Source organism: Aplysia californica, unplaced genomic scaffold (genome assembly GCF_000002075.1).
Source record: "Aplysia californica isolate F4 #8 unplaced genomic scaffold, AplCal3.0 scaffold00193, whole genome shotgun sequence".
NCBI lineage: Eukaryota > Metazoa > Mollusca > Gastropoda > Aplysiida > Aplysiidae > Aplysia > Aplysia californica.
The window spans coordinates 57927-72566 of record NW_004797463.1 but is presented as its reverse complement, the minus strand read 5'-3'; the positions used below and the strand labels follow the sequence as shown (position 1 = coordinate 72566).

Here is a 14640-nt window from a genome sequence, read left to right as displayed (position 1 = left end):
GGATAGAGAAAGGTGGAAGGTGTTTGTCCGTGGCCTATACCCTGGTTCAGGGTGAGGAAGGCAATGATGATGACTTTAGTCTTAAATTAAATAGATTTCTATTATTTTCCCAGGTTTTGTGGATGAGATGACCGCTCGTATCTCTCAGTCTGGGGTACAGGAGGTGACCATGAAGCAGCTGAAGGTGGAAGCCAGTTTCGGGGCCGCAGCTCTGGGTGCAAAAGCATGTGGTGTGGAGCTACCGCTGGACTACAACGCCAATGCATCTGTGATGTATCATAAAAAGTTTTAATGCTGTAGATGTCTTTTTTTGCAAGGTCTTATTCTCTCGAGAAGCGAAATCCATGAGTTTTTATTACGTTAAGGTGAGTGAAGGTTTTGTACTGAACTGATGGACTTAATTGTGAAAAGTCTCAGCTAATTATCTCGGCTTGGGATTTACTGTGTCCAGGAATTCTGAAGATTTGATGGTTTCGAAAGAGTTTAAACTGGGTTCGTAAGAACAGCAGTACTAAAGGGATCAACTATGCAAATATAACAATATTGTACACGTTTGATATGGTGATATTGAAAGTCTTATTTGTTATTTTATGCAAGGTGAAATGTGACCAGAGATATTGTTACCATTAGTATCATACTGAAATTGGGGGGAATATTTTGTATATCTCCCTTTGCTTAAAGACTTGGAAGAGCACAGGGTTTTCCATCATTTTCTGTTTTTAAATAAATGAACAAATTTTAAGTTTTGCACCCATTTATTTTGAAAATTTCTGGATAAGCGATCAATACACAAATTGTTTGAGAAAACTTCCCGATTGCTCCAATGAGTTCTTGCCAGGGTCTAATTGGTCCAGTACCATGTGGTGTGCCATTACACTACCTTGACTACAGCTTTATTAACTCCATTTTCACATGTTTTCAGGGACAGACCACTTTTTCGTTTACTCATTTCTTTTACTTTACAATTTCCTTACAAAGGTTTGAGAGTTTTACTATATATGTATACACCTGAGAAAGAGCTCCTTTTTTTCCCTCAAGAGCTTTATTGTTACTGACCTATGACTTTCAATGAAGTAGAGGGATAGACCCATTTGCTCAACTTTTGTTGTCAGCTGTTCTTTTCATTAAGTGTGTTCCATTGTTGAGAGTGGTTGCAAGACTGATTAATGGATTGATACTACTTAAACTTAAAAGAAAGTTGTATATTGTGCCAGATACCTCGTTGTAATGTGAAGTTCAGGATTCATTTTGTTCCTATAGTTATGTCATTTATTCCTTAGTAAAGAATAATATACGCAACACAATTGTGTTTTTAAAAAATGTGAATATCGACATAGAGGTGTAGTACTTATGAGAAATGGTGTTTAGAAGGCCTGTCTATAGTGTTAGGTCTTTGGTCAACATTTTTTCCATAGTACAAATTAAGATGCTTGAAAGTACACTGTATTGTCTCTGCAGGCTCGATTTGTTGAAATCAACATGTCATTGAATGTATTATATTCATCACCAGAAGTCTTGTGTCACTGTTGTTGGAATTAAATTTTGCCAAGACTTTGGAGACTTTGGAGTAGGAATGTCTCAGTCTGGAAGTATGAAGACTGTCTTTGTCTTGCGTATATCTTTTTGTAGTAGAATGCAGTAAAAGGGAGTCTGTTCGGTGCTATTTTTTTGCTTTTCAGTGAGTATTAACTCACTTGAGCCTGTTTCATTTTATTTATGGGACACCCCGCTGGCCTGGTAGCCTAATCCCGTGTATTTACGAAATGCGCTTTATCAATCGATATCTTTTGTGTTTTTCGGTTACAAGCTACAGGAAGTGGCGAGCCAACAGTTGACCCACTTGTTTTGTTTTGCTAAAAATTTGGTGAAGTTATGTGTTATAATTTTTTAGCTGTAATGGACTAAGTCAGTCACCCCCACATTGTGATAATTGATTTTATTTTAAATTGGGCGCAAAAAAAATTGCGTAACCCCCAGACATTACCATTTCAAAATATTGATAAAATAAAAACTCTTTGGACCAATTAGATTTAGTTTTGTTTTTCTTTGAGAGCATTTCTTTCTTTATCTTGTTACATTTTTTTGATTATGATAGCTTTCACAGTCCTTTTGTGGTTAACGCTTCAATACATCCCAAAAGTGTGCGGCTGCAATGGTTGTTGGGTGAAAAATAGCTGAGGCTCAAGTGAGTTAAGACTGTCATCACCATTTTAGATATGTGCTGCGTTTTGAATAGCTGCTGTATGATACTTATTCTTAATTGTGAAAGCTTATGGGAAGCAGTAAATACTTATTTGAGGGCTTTGTATCTTTTTTATTATTATTTTGTCTCTGATTGATGCAGCTTTTGTGACTACTGTGCGTTAGGGAATCATTTGTTGTCGGTCTCTCTTTGCCGGTCTCTCTTGAGAGGTGGAGATGACCTCTCTCTCTCGCCCTTTTTAACTCCCAGTGGAGCATAGGCCATCAACAACATTTCTCCAGTGAAGCCTGTCCTGTGCATCCTTTTCTAGTTTTCCATGATGTCCCCTCCTTTTCCATTTCCGCTTGTGGTGGAGGTGATCACACACTTTTTATTGTGGTTCTCTTTAAGTCTTGATTTATGTGATATTCTGACATACGCTTTGATAATGATTTATTCTGTAAAAATCTCATGTTTTGTTTGGGCAGTATTTGTTGGGTTTATTCTTCAGAGGTGATAATGCACATCTATAGAGCTGCACATCTCACCATTGTGCCACGTTTCTATAGTATTATCTTTTTCTTGAGTATTCGATCCATGGTATACAACTGTCATGTTGTTTAAAGTTGTTTTTGTTGTTAGCGATCCAGTAGCATCTGAGCGTTAACTCTTCTGCATGATGCCATTCTGTAATGCTGCATGTCTGTTCTAATTGTTGTCTTGAGGAGTAGAGGCAATTAGATGTGTGGGGTAGTTTAGGAAGAAAACACCCCCTCAAATCGGTTAGTTTTCTACAGAAGAACAGATGATGTTCACTGCCTCTGAGGGGTAGTCACATAGTGGGCAGGCAGCACACTGCTTTACTCCAATTCGGTTGAGATGTTGATTGAGAAGTACATGTTGTGTTTTAAGTTTAAGGATTATGGATTGTCTAAACTCTAATGTACTGTAGATGAAACTCAGCTTGGCATACTGACTATATTATGGGCAGTCATGGGAGGTAGGATTGTCAATAGTACCCATTCCTACTTGCAGAGTATACTTCTTCTTCTTCTCGATCGCATCACACTTGAAGTCTGGTATCTGTCATAAATTGGGCCATCCTGCTCAGTTCATCTGTCGGCCCGTCTAGCTTCTCTTGCAGCGTCAGTGGGGTTGACCACGTTTCCTGTCTCAGGGCCCTGTGTGTCTTGCAGTGCTGAAGGATGTGTTCAACAGTTTGGTCCGCCTCTCCAGACTGGCATTTTGGTGATTGTACTAGTTTAAAATTGCAGAGTATAGATCCAAGTCATTGTGACTAGCTATGAAGACAACATCTATCATCTCATATAATTAGATCTGGTTTTTGGTGCCTGATTCTGTAGACCTGCTCTCAGAGGGCTAGTTTCTTTCACCAGAAAAAAAGTTACCTCAGTTTGATACATGTTTTACTTTATGACAGTTACAATCAAATGCCTTTTATGCTTTTTATCAATGTTCTGTGAAATTCTCTTGAAATAATTGTGCATTCCAGTTCTTTTAGTATCTTCTCTTGTGGTGTACATGTATCATGTGAATCAGGGATGCTACTTTTCCCTTTTTTTTCTCTGGTATTTCTGGTATTTTGATCCTTATCCGCTATTCCGTTATTGAGATCGATATGGAATCTATAGTTGGAAAAAAATATTTGGGTTTCAAATTGATATTCATATGTTACCGAGACCGTGGCGCGTGAATTTTCAGCTATTTAAAAAAAAGTTGAGTGGCATCCCTGGTGAATACATCATGAGTTCAGTGCCTGTTCTGGGAACAAGTTACCTCATTCTTCATGTTAAGAATTTTACCAATAACTGTAACCTTGCCAGGTATTATTATTTCTATTTGAAGATTAGTTAACCCTATCCGTACGCCCTGGGGTCATTTTGTACCCCCAGGTTTGTATTCTTCACATTTTAGAATACTTCTAGTTCCAAGATCTCTTTGAAACTTTCAGTGTTTCTCAAAAAATCATTTTGACAGACTGCTATGCAAAGTAGCAAAGCGGACGGATCGGATTAACGAGGAAATTTCCTTTTCTGAAAGTGTTGACGCAGAGTTCCCACGTCGTATGGATACGATAGCAAAACACGATGTACAGATAGGGTTAAGCCCCCAAAAATATTGACTGATATTTGGGATGCTGAGGGATGTACATAAACTTTAGAGTCTGTGGTGTAAAAGGTAAGCTCTTCAGCTTAACACACAAACGATTTGAGTTTGAGTTCATTTCTCGTGGGAGGAAGTCTAATCAAATGTCTCCGTCTTTTTACTAGGATATCATATCCCTCTGTTCCTTGGTTGAATGAATCATCCCAGCTGTAAAAAATCTAAAGTGGGTTATTGGCGGGTGCTCTGATGTGGTTTGCTTCTTCTTTCCGATCAAACATCTATCGTCCTTATCTTCCCTTAACTTCTAATGTCCTTATCTCCCCTTCTTCTTTTTTATGTTTGTTACTCTCTTGTAACACCTCTAATCTTCTGGCGCTCATATGACCTTATGCAGATGCGAGTGCCGTAACACCTCTACTAAAACTAAAAAGATTTAAATTGTGTCAGTGGAGGTGTAAAACCTTTACAGTTACTTTGCAACGAGCGGGAACAATGAGAGAAGCTGATCAAAACGGCTTGCTGTCTGTTAAGGTTGTTTTTGTTGGGTTTTTTTGTCCCTTGCCCATTTCTGTGACATTGACGCCGTCTGATTAGTAGAAAAATGTGCGTATGATGTTGCCCTATAATGTATAACATACATAATTGTTATAACATATAACTGTTACATATAGATGTTCAAAATAATTATAGCTGATGTTTGTGAAGAATCTGAGAGCAATGATGATTTTAGAAATGATGGTGGTGGTGGTGTTAAGTGATGATGTGGGATGATGTTTATGTATATTATTATAATTATTAAGAAGACATGCTTCTGTTAGTTGGTTTAAAAAAAATAAAAAATTGATTTGAAATAATGTTAGCGTTAATCCTATCTTCCTCTGCTCTGATGAGTCACGAGGAATGTAGGCACCTGCTATCCCGTTCCCTACTGGAACCGTCTTTAATGTCACCGTGAAGTTCCGAAATGGTAGGCACAGTGTCTGCTAATGTGGCATTGTTAGTGATAGCCTATTCTAGCGGCCCAAGACAAGTGAAGACTGGACCTTAGTAGGTGTGTTAAGGTTACTAGCACCAGCTTCACGTTACTCTATGAGTGAAGAGAGACAAAGACTGTTTTCCTGATCTCAGCAAGTTTTCTCCATGCTCCCCCCCAGTCCCTTTGGGACAAACTTACAAGATGGATTTCCAGAATGCTTTTGATTCTTGTGTGCCTGGAAAGATGAAATTGTCTAATGTAGTGGTTTCTTTATAGTTTTTTTGCAGGGTTACATTTGGTCGCTTTTAAGCACAAGGGGGCTATCCCGAAAAATGTTGTTTTGAGAAAATCGAAGGTAACGTTTTTGCCCCTTGTTCAGTTTCTTTAAAAGACAAGAAGAGTTTTCTCTTTAACCAAACAAATATACACACCAGTGAAACCAAACTTCTCCTATAGGTAGGGCAATGCCAACTTTTTGTGTAGGTCAGGATTTTTGGAAATCCCGGAAATCTGGGTTGGCCCGCTTGTCCTTAAAAGCGACCATTTATCATGTGAAGTGTACTTGATCATTTAATTCTTTTGAATATGAAGAGTATAACAGTCTCTCCACATAACTCATGAGCCTCATGATCACTGTGATCTCACACACAGAAAGGAATTTACTTATGAAATGTCTCCGCTCAGCACAGTTGAATTGGAAATGGTTTTTACCATCATCATCATCATCGTCATCGTCATCATCATCATCATCATCAAGTGCCAGATCTACAGTAGACGTCGGCGATCATGGTTCTCCATTCATTATTTTGCTCAGGTGCTCTTAGCCCTATTCGTACGCCCTGGGGTCATTTTGTACCCCTGGGGTTGTATTTTTCACTTTTTAAAATACTTCTAGTGCGAATATCTCTTTGAAATTTTCAGTATTTCTCAAAAAATCATTTTGACAGACTATTATGCAAAACGTATGATTCAGATCAACGAGTAAATTTCCGCTTTGGAAAGCCTCCATGATTAAAAGCTCAAAAGATGTACATTTTCTGTTCCCACTGACTCTCAGGCTAAGGAAATAACTCTTCTTTGGCTGCCATTTTCTCACTAGATTTACCCCTGAAACCAAGTGACCCTCACCTCCTTCATTAGCAAATATTTTGACTTCTGTTCAAGATAAATGGATATTTTTTTCATCCAAAGCAAGACAAATGAACAAGTTTTCAGATGACACCAATAACTCTACATGCCCAAAAATTGACGAGAGCCTGATTCCACTGTGTCATGACACCATATTTTGTTAGTCTACGTTTTGACGTTTCTGTTTTTCTGGGGTCCCAGTGGGCGTATTTAATTTTGTTTGTTAAACTTTGTCAATTTGTTGGAGATATATTTTTCCTCACACTTGTGATGGGACGAAATTTTTTACATCCCTCTCAAAGCATGGTTACTAATTTCTTTTTGACTGCCGTTATCTTAATGTATCATTTTACAAAACTTCCTTTGCCCAAATCACTTTACTATCTGTGATCTCTCCCCACGGTTTTATGCAAAAAAAAAAAAAAAAAATGAAATTATGAAAAATGTGAAATTTTACGATTCTGTTAATTTTAACAAAGAATGATAAAGGAAAATAGTCAGAAATTATGCACACAAAAAAAGATCAATTTTTTTTAAATTATGCGGGGTGCATAAATCCCCGGGGACAGTGTGATACAGTCAGGAGCATGGCACAAAACTTTGTTGTACTTTGTTCTCTTGTACGGTATAAAACGGATAGCTCAAATTTGTCGGGACCAGCCTTTGTAGTTTGAGGGATCCATAAAACGAGGGATAACTTGCTAAGATCAGGAAGAAAAAAAAAACGGGACCGCAGGCACACTTCGATGGATGTGTGATTTCTTCGAGTGTTCTGTGTTCGAACTGTCTGTATTATACATGTACTGTAGTTTGTCTGGGGTGGATTCCGAACGTGAATTGCATCGTTAAGTCTAATTCGTCAAATTCTAGTCGATATCAACGGGTTTACATGCCTTGAGGGCTGCCATTTTCTCATTGTAATTTTGTATGCAAATTTGAGAGAAGCCGTGGTAAGTTGTATCGCTATCATTTCTATCAGAATGCAAAGTGTGGGTGGTTGGTGGGTGCTCTGGTGTGGTTTGCTTCTTCTTTCCTATTAAATGTATATCGTCCTTATCTCCCCTTCTCCTTTTTTATGTTTGTTACTCTCTTGTAACACCTCTAATCTTCTGGAGCTCATATGACATTAAGCAGTTATTGCGAGCACAGTAAAACCTCCACTAAAACTAAGAATGCAAAGTCACATTGATGTTAAACTGGACCACACATGGACTGTAACTTTCTGTGTAAGTGTGTTGAGTTGAGAAGAAAGTGAATAGGCTACCCCTTTGGTAATGAATATATTGCATGTATGTCTAATGGGGAAAATGCGAGTATATTGCACGTATGTCTAATGGGGAAAATGTAATACAAAGAAGAAGGTTTTGAATTTCAGAATTGTCATGTGAATTGGTTGAGTCTTTGCGAGTCCCACGTGATGGTGTGTGTGTTTTTTACTTCCTGCTTTTTATTCTATTAATAAACCGGTACTGGGTGATGTTTTTATTCATACATACCTGTCCCCGTCGTTTTATGCAAGAAAAATTCTGAAATTATGCAAACTGAGCCCAAAAATGTGAAATTATGCGATTCTGTTAATTTCGCCAAAGAATGATAAAGGAAAATAATCAGAAATTATGCAAAAAATGATCAAATTTTGCTAAATTATGCGGGGTGCATAAAACTACGGGGACAGACATACATATCATAATCTACTTTGTGTTTTGTGCATGCCTAGATTTTGATATGAATGGGATGGATGATATTGTAAAAATGAAGTTATCAATTTCAAATAAAGTATTTATGCTTGAAGAAGCAGCTAGCATCTTGTGTGTGCTCACATATTTATTATGTATTCACAAACATCCAGATTTTGTTTCTGTGATTGTGTGTGTGTGTGTGTGTGTGTGTGTGTGTGTGTGTGTGTGTGTGTGTGTGTGTGTGTGTGTGTGTGTGTGTGTGTGTATGTCCTCTTGTGTGTGGGTGGGTGTGTGTGTGTGTGTGTGTGTGTGTGTGTGTGTATGTGTGTGTGTATGTATGTATGTGTGTGTGTGTGTGTGTGTGTGTGTGTTTATGAATGTGTGTGTGTGTTTATGAATGTGTGTGTGTTTTTATGAATGTGTGTATGTGTGTCTATGTGTGTGGTTGTGTATGTGCACAGGCATTGTATGCGTCATATTGAGTGTTCCTGTTTTAATGTGAGTTTACTTTTCGTTACGTGGGAGTACATAGTGACAGGGACAGGGAGTTTTTTGTTAATCTTCTGATGTTGTCTGCTCCGTTTACATCTTCCCGAGTCCCGAGGGTCCTAATCAGCTTCCTCCAAAATGTTGCTTACCCCCCGAGGCAGTGCTACTGACTGAAGTGTCTTTAGGCCATTCCCAAATACGGGGTGCCCACTACGGACGGGATCAGCCGATCGGGGTCGATCGCCCAACACGATCGCTCAAAAACAAACGTGTTTGTTTTCAGTTTCAGGCGATCGAGTCGGGCGATCGGCTCGATCCAGCTGTAGTGGGCACCCCGTATAAGGGGGGACACATCTCGTTCAAGCATAGTAGAACTGTAAATGGGCTGAATCATGTCACGCTCATAACTGTGCCTGATCTACAACAGGGAACTGCTGCTTTTTCTTTCCTGATCCTTACTATTGTCATTTTCCTCTTCTCTTCTTTTGTATGTTTGTCACTCTCTTGTGACCTGCTATTTTGGGGTGCCTTGATTGTCGAAGCACGACCTTGTGCTGTTGAAGCTAGTGAGGTGAGCAGTCTAAGTCTGATTACCTGTGAAGACTTTTCTGTTGACACCCACCCCTTGGCGCTCATATGACCTTATGCAGTTGCGAGCGCCGTAAAATCCTCTACATGTACTATTTAAAAAAATAAAAATATTCACAGTAAAATTGTAATTGTAAATGGACTGATTCATCAATGTCATGCTCATAACTGTGCCTGAACTGCAACAGGGAACTGCTTTTTCTTTCCTAATCCTTACTATCGTAATTTTGTCCTCTACTTCTTATGTATGTTTATCACGCTCTTGTGACCCGCTATTTCCGGTGTGCCTTGATAGTCGAAGCAGGCTTCGTGCTGTTGAAGATAGAGAGGTAAGCAAAGTAAGTCTGATTCCCTGTAAGGACTTGTCTGTTGACATCCACCCCTTGGCGCTCTTATGACCGTATGCAGTTGCGAGCGCCGTAAAACCTCTACTATAACTAAAACACATAGTGACAGAGTTTCTTGTTAACCCTCTGATGTTGTCTGCTCCTTGTACATCTTCCCGAGAGCCCCCGAATTTTATTTCCTGTGATCCAAGTGTCCTGATGGGGGGCTTGGTGCTCAGATTTGGAAGAAAGTCATCAACAGAAGCAACAACAATGCTTCTTCTTTCCTTTCAAACATCTATCGTCCTTATCTCCCTTCTTTTTTATGTTTGTTACTCTCTTCGCGCTCATATGACCTTATGCAGTTGCGAGCGCCGTATAGCCTCTACTAGAACTAAATAACATAAAAAACATCATCATCATCATCATCATCATCATCATCATCATCATCATCATCATCATCATCATTGTATAAAGAAGGTATTAAAACAGTTAAGATCTTGTTGTATTTCCAAAAAAAAATATTTTTCACATCATCATCATCAACAACAGCAGCAACAACAGCAACCCAACAACATCAACAACGAAAACAACAATAACATCATTATTCATAGCATAATGATCAATAACGACAACAATAAGGATAACTTTCTTGAGCTAGGCACGCTTTATCTTCAAACAGACGAATGAGAGAAAGTTCAGAAAGGAGCTATAAAACTCGACTAAAGTTTGAATTTAGTCATCGTTTTATTTTATCTTTTTTGAAATTCAAAATCACTTAGCTGATTATTTCACCGCTCTGGTGTGGTTTGCTTCTTCTTTCCTATAAAAAATCCATCGTCTCTATCTCCCCTCCCTCTGTTTTGTGTTTGTTACTCTCTTGTAACACCTCTAATCTTCTGGTGCTCATATGACCTTATGCAGTTGCGAGCACCGTTAAACCTCTACTAAAACTCGCCATTGCTCGCAGAAGAAATGAGTTCCAGCTTCTCGTGGGTGGAAGTAATAATTATATTGGTTTATCTCCGTCTGTCTGCAGGAATGCTGTATCCCAGATCCAGATCAGGGTCGCAGTATCTATTCGGAGACGTCTCCTACGGAGATAGACCAATCAAATTTGTACCTCAAGACCAAGTTTAAAAAAATCAGGGGGGTTACAGGCGGGGGGGGGGGGGGGGGCATGCCCTGTATTAACCCACAATTTGCTATTTTGCAGTTAGATTTGATATTTTCTTGAAAATAATTGATTTGCGACAGTTTTAGTGGCTATGTGTGTGATCTGCAGCAAATAATACGCAGTTTGCCCCCCCCCCCCCAAAAGAAAAAAAAAGCCGTGCATCTGTGTGGGAGAGTGCGTCTCCGAATAGCTCCTGGGTGCTCGCCGGAGACGTCTCCGAATATCTTCTGCCGATCAGGGTTGTTGGCCGTGACAGGCAGGGCTGAAGCAGTTCGCCTCCTCTCCAAAATGAACAAAATCATGTCATGGGAGTTGGGAGAGGGGAGGGCAGGGAAAAAAACCCACATCATCAATTAGTCAGCACGATTGATTTCAACACATTTGAGGTGAGATTATAACAGAGAATCGAGTTAGAACAATTAGACTGACAGCGTTGTTTTATCATAGTGGTGGATTTTGCGTGTGCGCGTAGGCTGTGATGTTTTGCGCTCGCCTCTGTTCTCTCGAGCTGTTTTCTTATGAGCTTTTGTCATCCGGTGCCTCATCACGTCAAAGTCAACAACACACGGAGGCCTTTGATCGTCTTCTGCTCCCATCAATGTCTGGGGATAGAAAAGACACTTATACGGGTGCCCACTACGACTCGGTCGCCTAAAAAACAAACGTGTTTGTCTTCAGTTTCAGGCGATCGAGTCGGTCGTGGCGGGCGATCGGCCCGATCCAGCCGTAGTGGGCACCCTGTATTCTGTCACCGTGGTTTTATGCCCACCGCATAATTTAGCAACATTTCATCATTTTTTGCACAATTGCTGATTATTACATCTGATTATTATCATTCTTTGTTAAAATTAACTGAATCGCATAATTTCACATTTTTGGGCTCAGTTTGCATGATTTCAGAATTTTTCTTGCATAAAACAACGGGGACAGTGTTTTACATTAACATAACTACTCTCAGCTACATTAGTATTGTACTTCGTCTCCCCTCTTGTAGAGTCTTATAAATCTCTTGTAGAGTTGGAGGCTACAGCGAGTCAGCTCGAAAGCGGTTACGTTTCGTTCGGGAATGATTAGGACTAAAGTGATACAGAACAAAATTCATTTTTCATTGTTTCAGGAAGAAACATCCCTGCATTCCGGACATGTCCATTGATGCTCCGTTGCTCTCTCCAAAATGTCGCCGAGGGTCTTTCCACTGATGTGATTGTATCAGTGCATATCTGGTTGAACGTTCTTCTGTTCTTTCCTGCAAGGATACCAGATTTTCCGCTTCCTTTTTGTATTCCCCAAAACATCATCCTCTCCACAGCAGTACTGGCCTCTGCCTCCCTATCTTCCTCCTCAATCAGCTGACGAGAGAGACATTTCAGGATCTTGACCCTATCTGGTTGAACCGTACTGTCAACTGAAGAAATATCCAGTCTGTTGGCTACCGAACAACCCCCCCCCCCCAAAAAAAAAAAAAAACCACAACAAAACAAACAACCTCAACCCCCCCCCCAAACAAACAACCCAAAGCTTGGAAGGAGCCAGAACTACTAACCACCCAGGGTAGCGGCTCTCTTGATCAGGTTTCGACAATCCGTGAACAGACGAAGGTCAATAATGGCGCTCATATGACCTTATGCAGTTGAGAGCGCCGTAAAACCCTCTACTATAACTAACTAGATCGAGTAGAAGGTCAATGTTCTGGCGTCTGCTTTCGTTTCCACTTTCTGCCTCCACCTCTCACCTCCTTTACCCCCTCCTCTGGGCTCCTGACTCTTTCTGCAGCCTTTCTACTGTCACTCCCTGGCTCATTCTTACTGCTGTCTTTCAGCCTCACCCCTCATCTTATGGTAGGACAGATTTACTTCCAACCTTCTAGGATAAGGGCGAAAAATCGCATAGGTCCCGTGTGCAAGTTGAACACGTTAAATACCCCTTTGTGGTCTAAAATCGATAAGAGTAGGCTTCGACCCCTATCCGGGCAAAATTCAAAATTTCTTACCAATTAAAAATGTTTAATGTGTCCCACGCGCTCATATGACCTTATGCAGTTGCGGGGATAACGATAAATAGGCCAGGGTGGGTTCGAATGCGGGATTGAAAGGGAGAGGGGGAGGGGAGAGGGATTGTCGGTGAGTCAAATTTACAAGTCCCAAGTCTCCAGTGAGGCGTGCAAAAACACAAAATGACTTGAAAATAAACACACGCACACACGAACAAAGAAATCAAAATGTCTTCAGATTTTGTGAAGTGCAAATATGTGCACAGAATGCTTACTCTCAATAGATCTACTGTACAGATACGGACATCTCTACTCTATTCCTCGTGTTCTCTGATGGGGGATTGGGGCGGGGCAGTGTGTGTCTTCTTCTTCTTCTTCTTCTTCTTCTTCTTCTTCTTCTTCTTCTTCTTCTTCTCTCCTACTGGCCGCCATTTTCACATTTAGATGTGGAAGAGGAGCAGGAGGATGAGGATATTCGTAGTAGCAGAGGAAGCAGCGACAACTGAAGAAGGAGGAGACGAAACAGAAAGATGAAAAGAAACAGAAAAATGAGAAGAAACACCCACCTTTACAATCTCCAACTTATCCTGGATGTCCTGCAGTCTCCTCCATCTGTCCTTCTTTGCGTCCTCCAACCTCATAGCTAGCGGTCTGGTGTCGTAGAGATACCTACCTTCGTGGTCCAAGTACGCTCGTGGGTCGTCAGGCCAAAGCAGACGATAGGCTAGAGCCTCGGCGCGATTCTGTGGCCGATTTTCTGGCAGAAGTCGGATGCAGTGCGGGACGGAAGTACGTGTCTGCTGCCTGCGCAAGGAGATCACTCCGTCAACGTACGCCATTTGGAATCTCTAAGGAGTTCAAAGTCGGATCCTGCAACGGAGTATTAAAAAAACCCCAATAATTGGAAGTCGGATTTTATTAAGATTTTAAAGATAACTCTTCATCTTTACTTACTTTACTTTATTCTTCCGCTTGTACCGGTGAGTGTCGCGGGGAGACACAGGCGTCTGTCTGAAGCAAGGCGAGTGGCCTGTAGGAGGGACATCCCGTGAGAACTCTTCATCCACTTGACATAATCCTCTCGGAGTAGACGTTCAAACTGGGGTCGATCTCAGAAACAACTTAAAACCCTATATGTACGTCATGTTTTACTATCGTATCCATACGACGTGGGGAATTCTGTGCCTCCACTTTCCAAAGAGGAAATTTACTCGTTAATCTGATCCGTACGCTTTGCATAGCAGTCTGTTAAAATAATTTTTTGTGAAAAACTGAAAGTTTCAAAGAGATCTTCGTACTAGAAGTATTCTAAAATGAGAAGAATAGAATCCTGGGGCTACACATTGGCCCCAGGGCGTACGGATAGGGTTGAGAAGAGATTATTAATCTCCTCTAAAGTCATTTGAAACTGGGAATCTGCTACATCTAAAAAGGGTGGTCCTAGGCAACAGGACACTTTAAAAAATCTGAAATAATTATACCTTTTGTAAAAGAAATCTTTTGTCGTATGTTGGGAAGAAAATGAGAGATTCCGAGTGGGTGGTAGGCGGGTGCTCTGGTGTGGTTTGCTACTTCTTTCCTATCACACATCTATCGTCTTTATCTTCCCTCCTTCTTTTTTTGTATATATTTGTTACTCTATTGCAACATCTATAATCATCGGCACTTATATGACCTTATTGTGTTACAAGTGCTCTTACTAAAAGCTATAGATTCACCTTAAAAAAAGCGAACCCCCCCTTCTCCCCCCCACAAACATCAGCAATAACACCAACAGAGGACAAAGCATAAACGAGGCGAAGATGCATAAAATAAGACTTGCGTCTTTGAATTGGGATGCTCAGTTTGTACACGGTTTCAGACTGCCCACAAAACTAAGAACTTCCTCTGGGGGTGAGTAGGATCCCTGTCGCCATTGCATTCAATTTGAAACCTCTTTTCATTGGCGAAGTCCATCAAACAACTGTACCGTACGACG

The 14640-nt window shown here is 40.4% G+C and overlaps 2 protein-coding genes across 2 annotated transcripts in view; one reads left to right on the top strand and one right to left on the bottom strand.

Moving 5' to 3' along the window:
- Positions 1-2027, top strand: part of LOC101861043 (N-acetyl-D-glucosamine kinase) — a gene marked incomplete in the record, with an annotated part of 19231 nt that extends 17204 nt beyond the window's left edge. Inside the window, 1 exon segment of the mRNA XM_005098793.3 lies at positions 114-2027. Coding sequence (XP_005098850.2) covers positions 114-292 — 179 coding nt within the window.
- Positions 2028-11091: 9064 nt separating this feature from the next.
- LOC101860815 lies at positions 11092-13649 on the bottom strand. The gene is made up of 2 exons (XM_005098792.3): positions 13229-13649; positions 11092-11274 (listed from the first exon to the last, which is right to left on the bottom strand). The coding sequence occupies exons 1-2, from the start codon at positions 13499-13501 to the stop codon at positions 11092-11094; spliced, it is 456 nt and encodes a 151-aa protein (XP_005098849.1). The 5' UTR covers positions 13502-13649.
- Between the last annotated feature and the right edge of the window lie 991 nt (positions 13650-14640).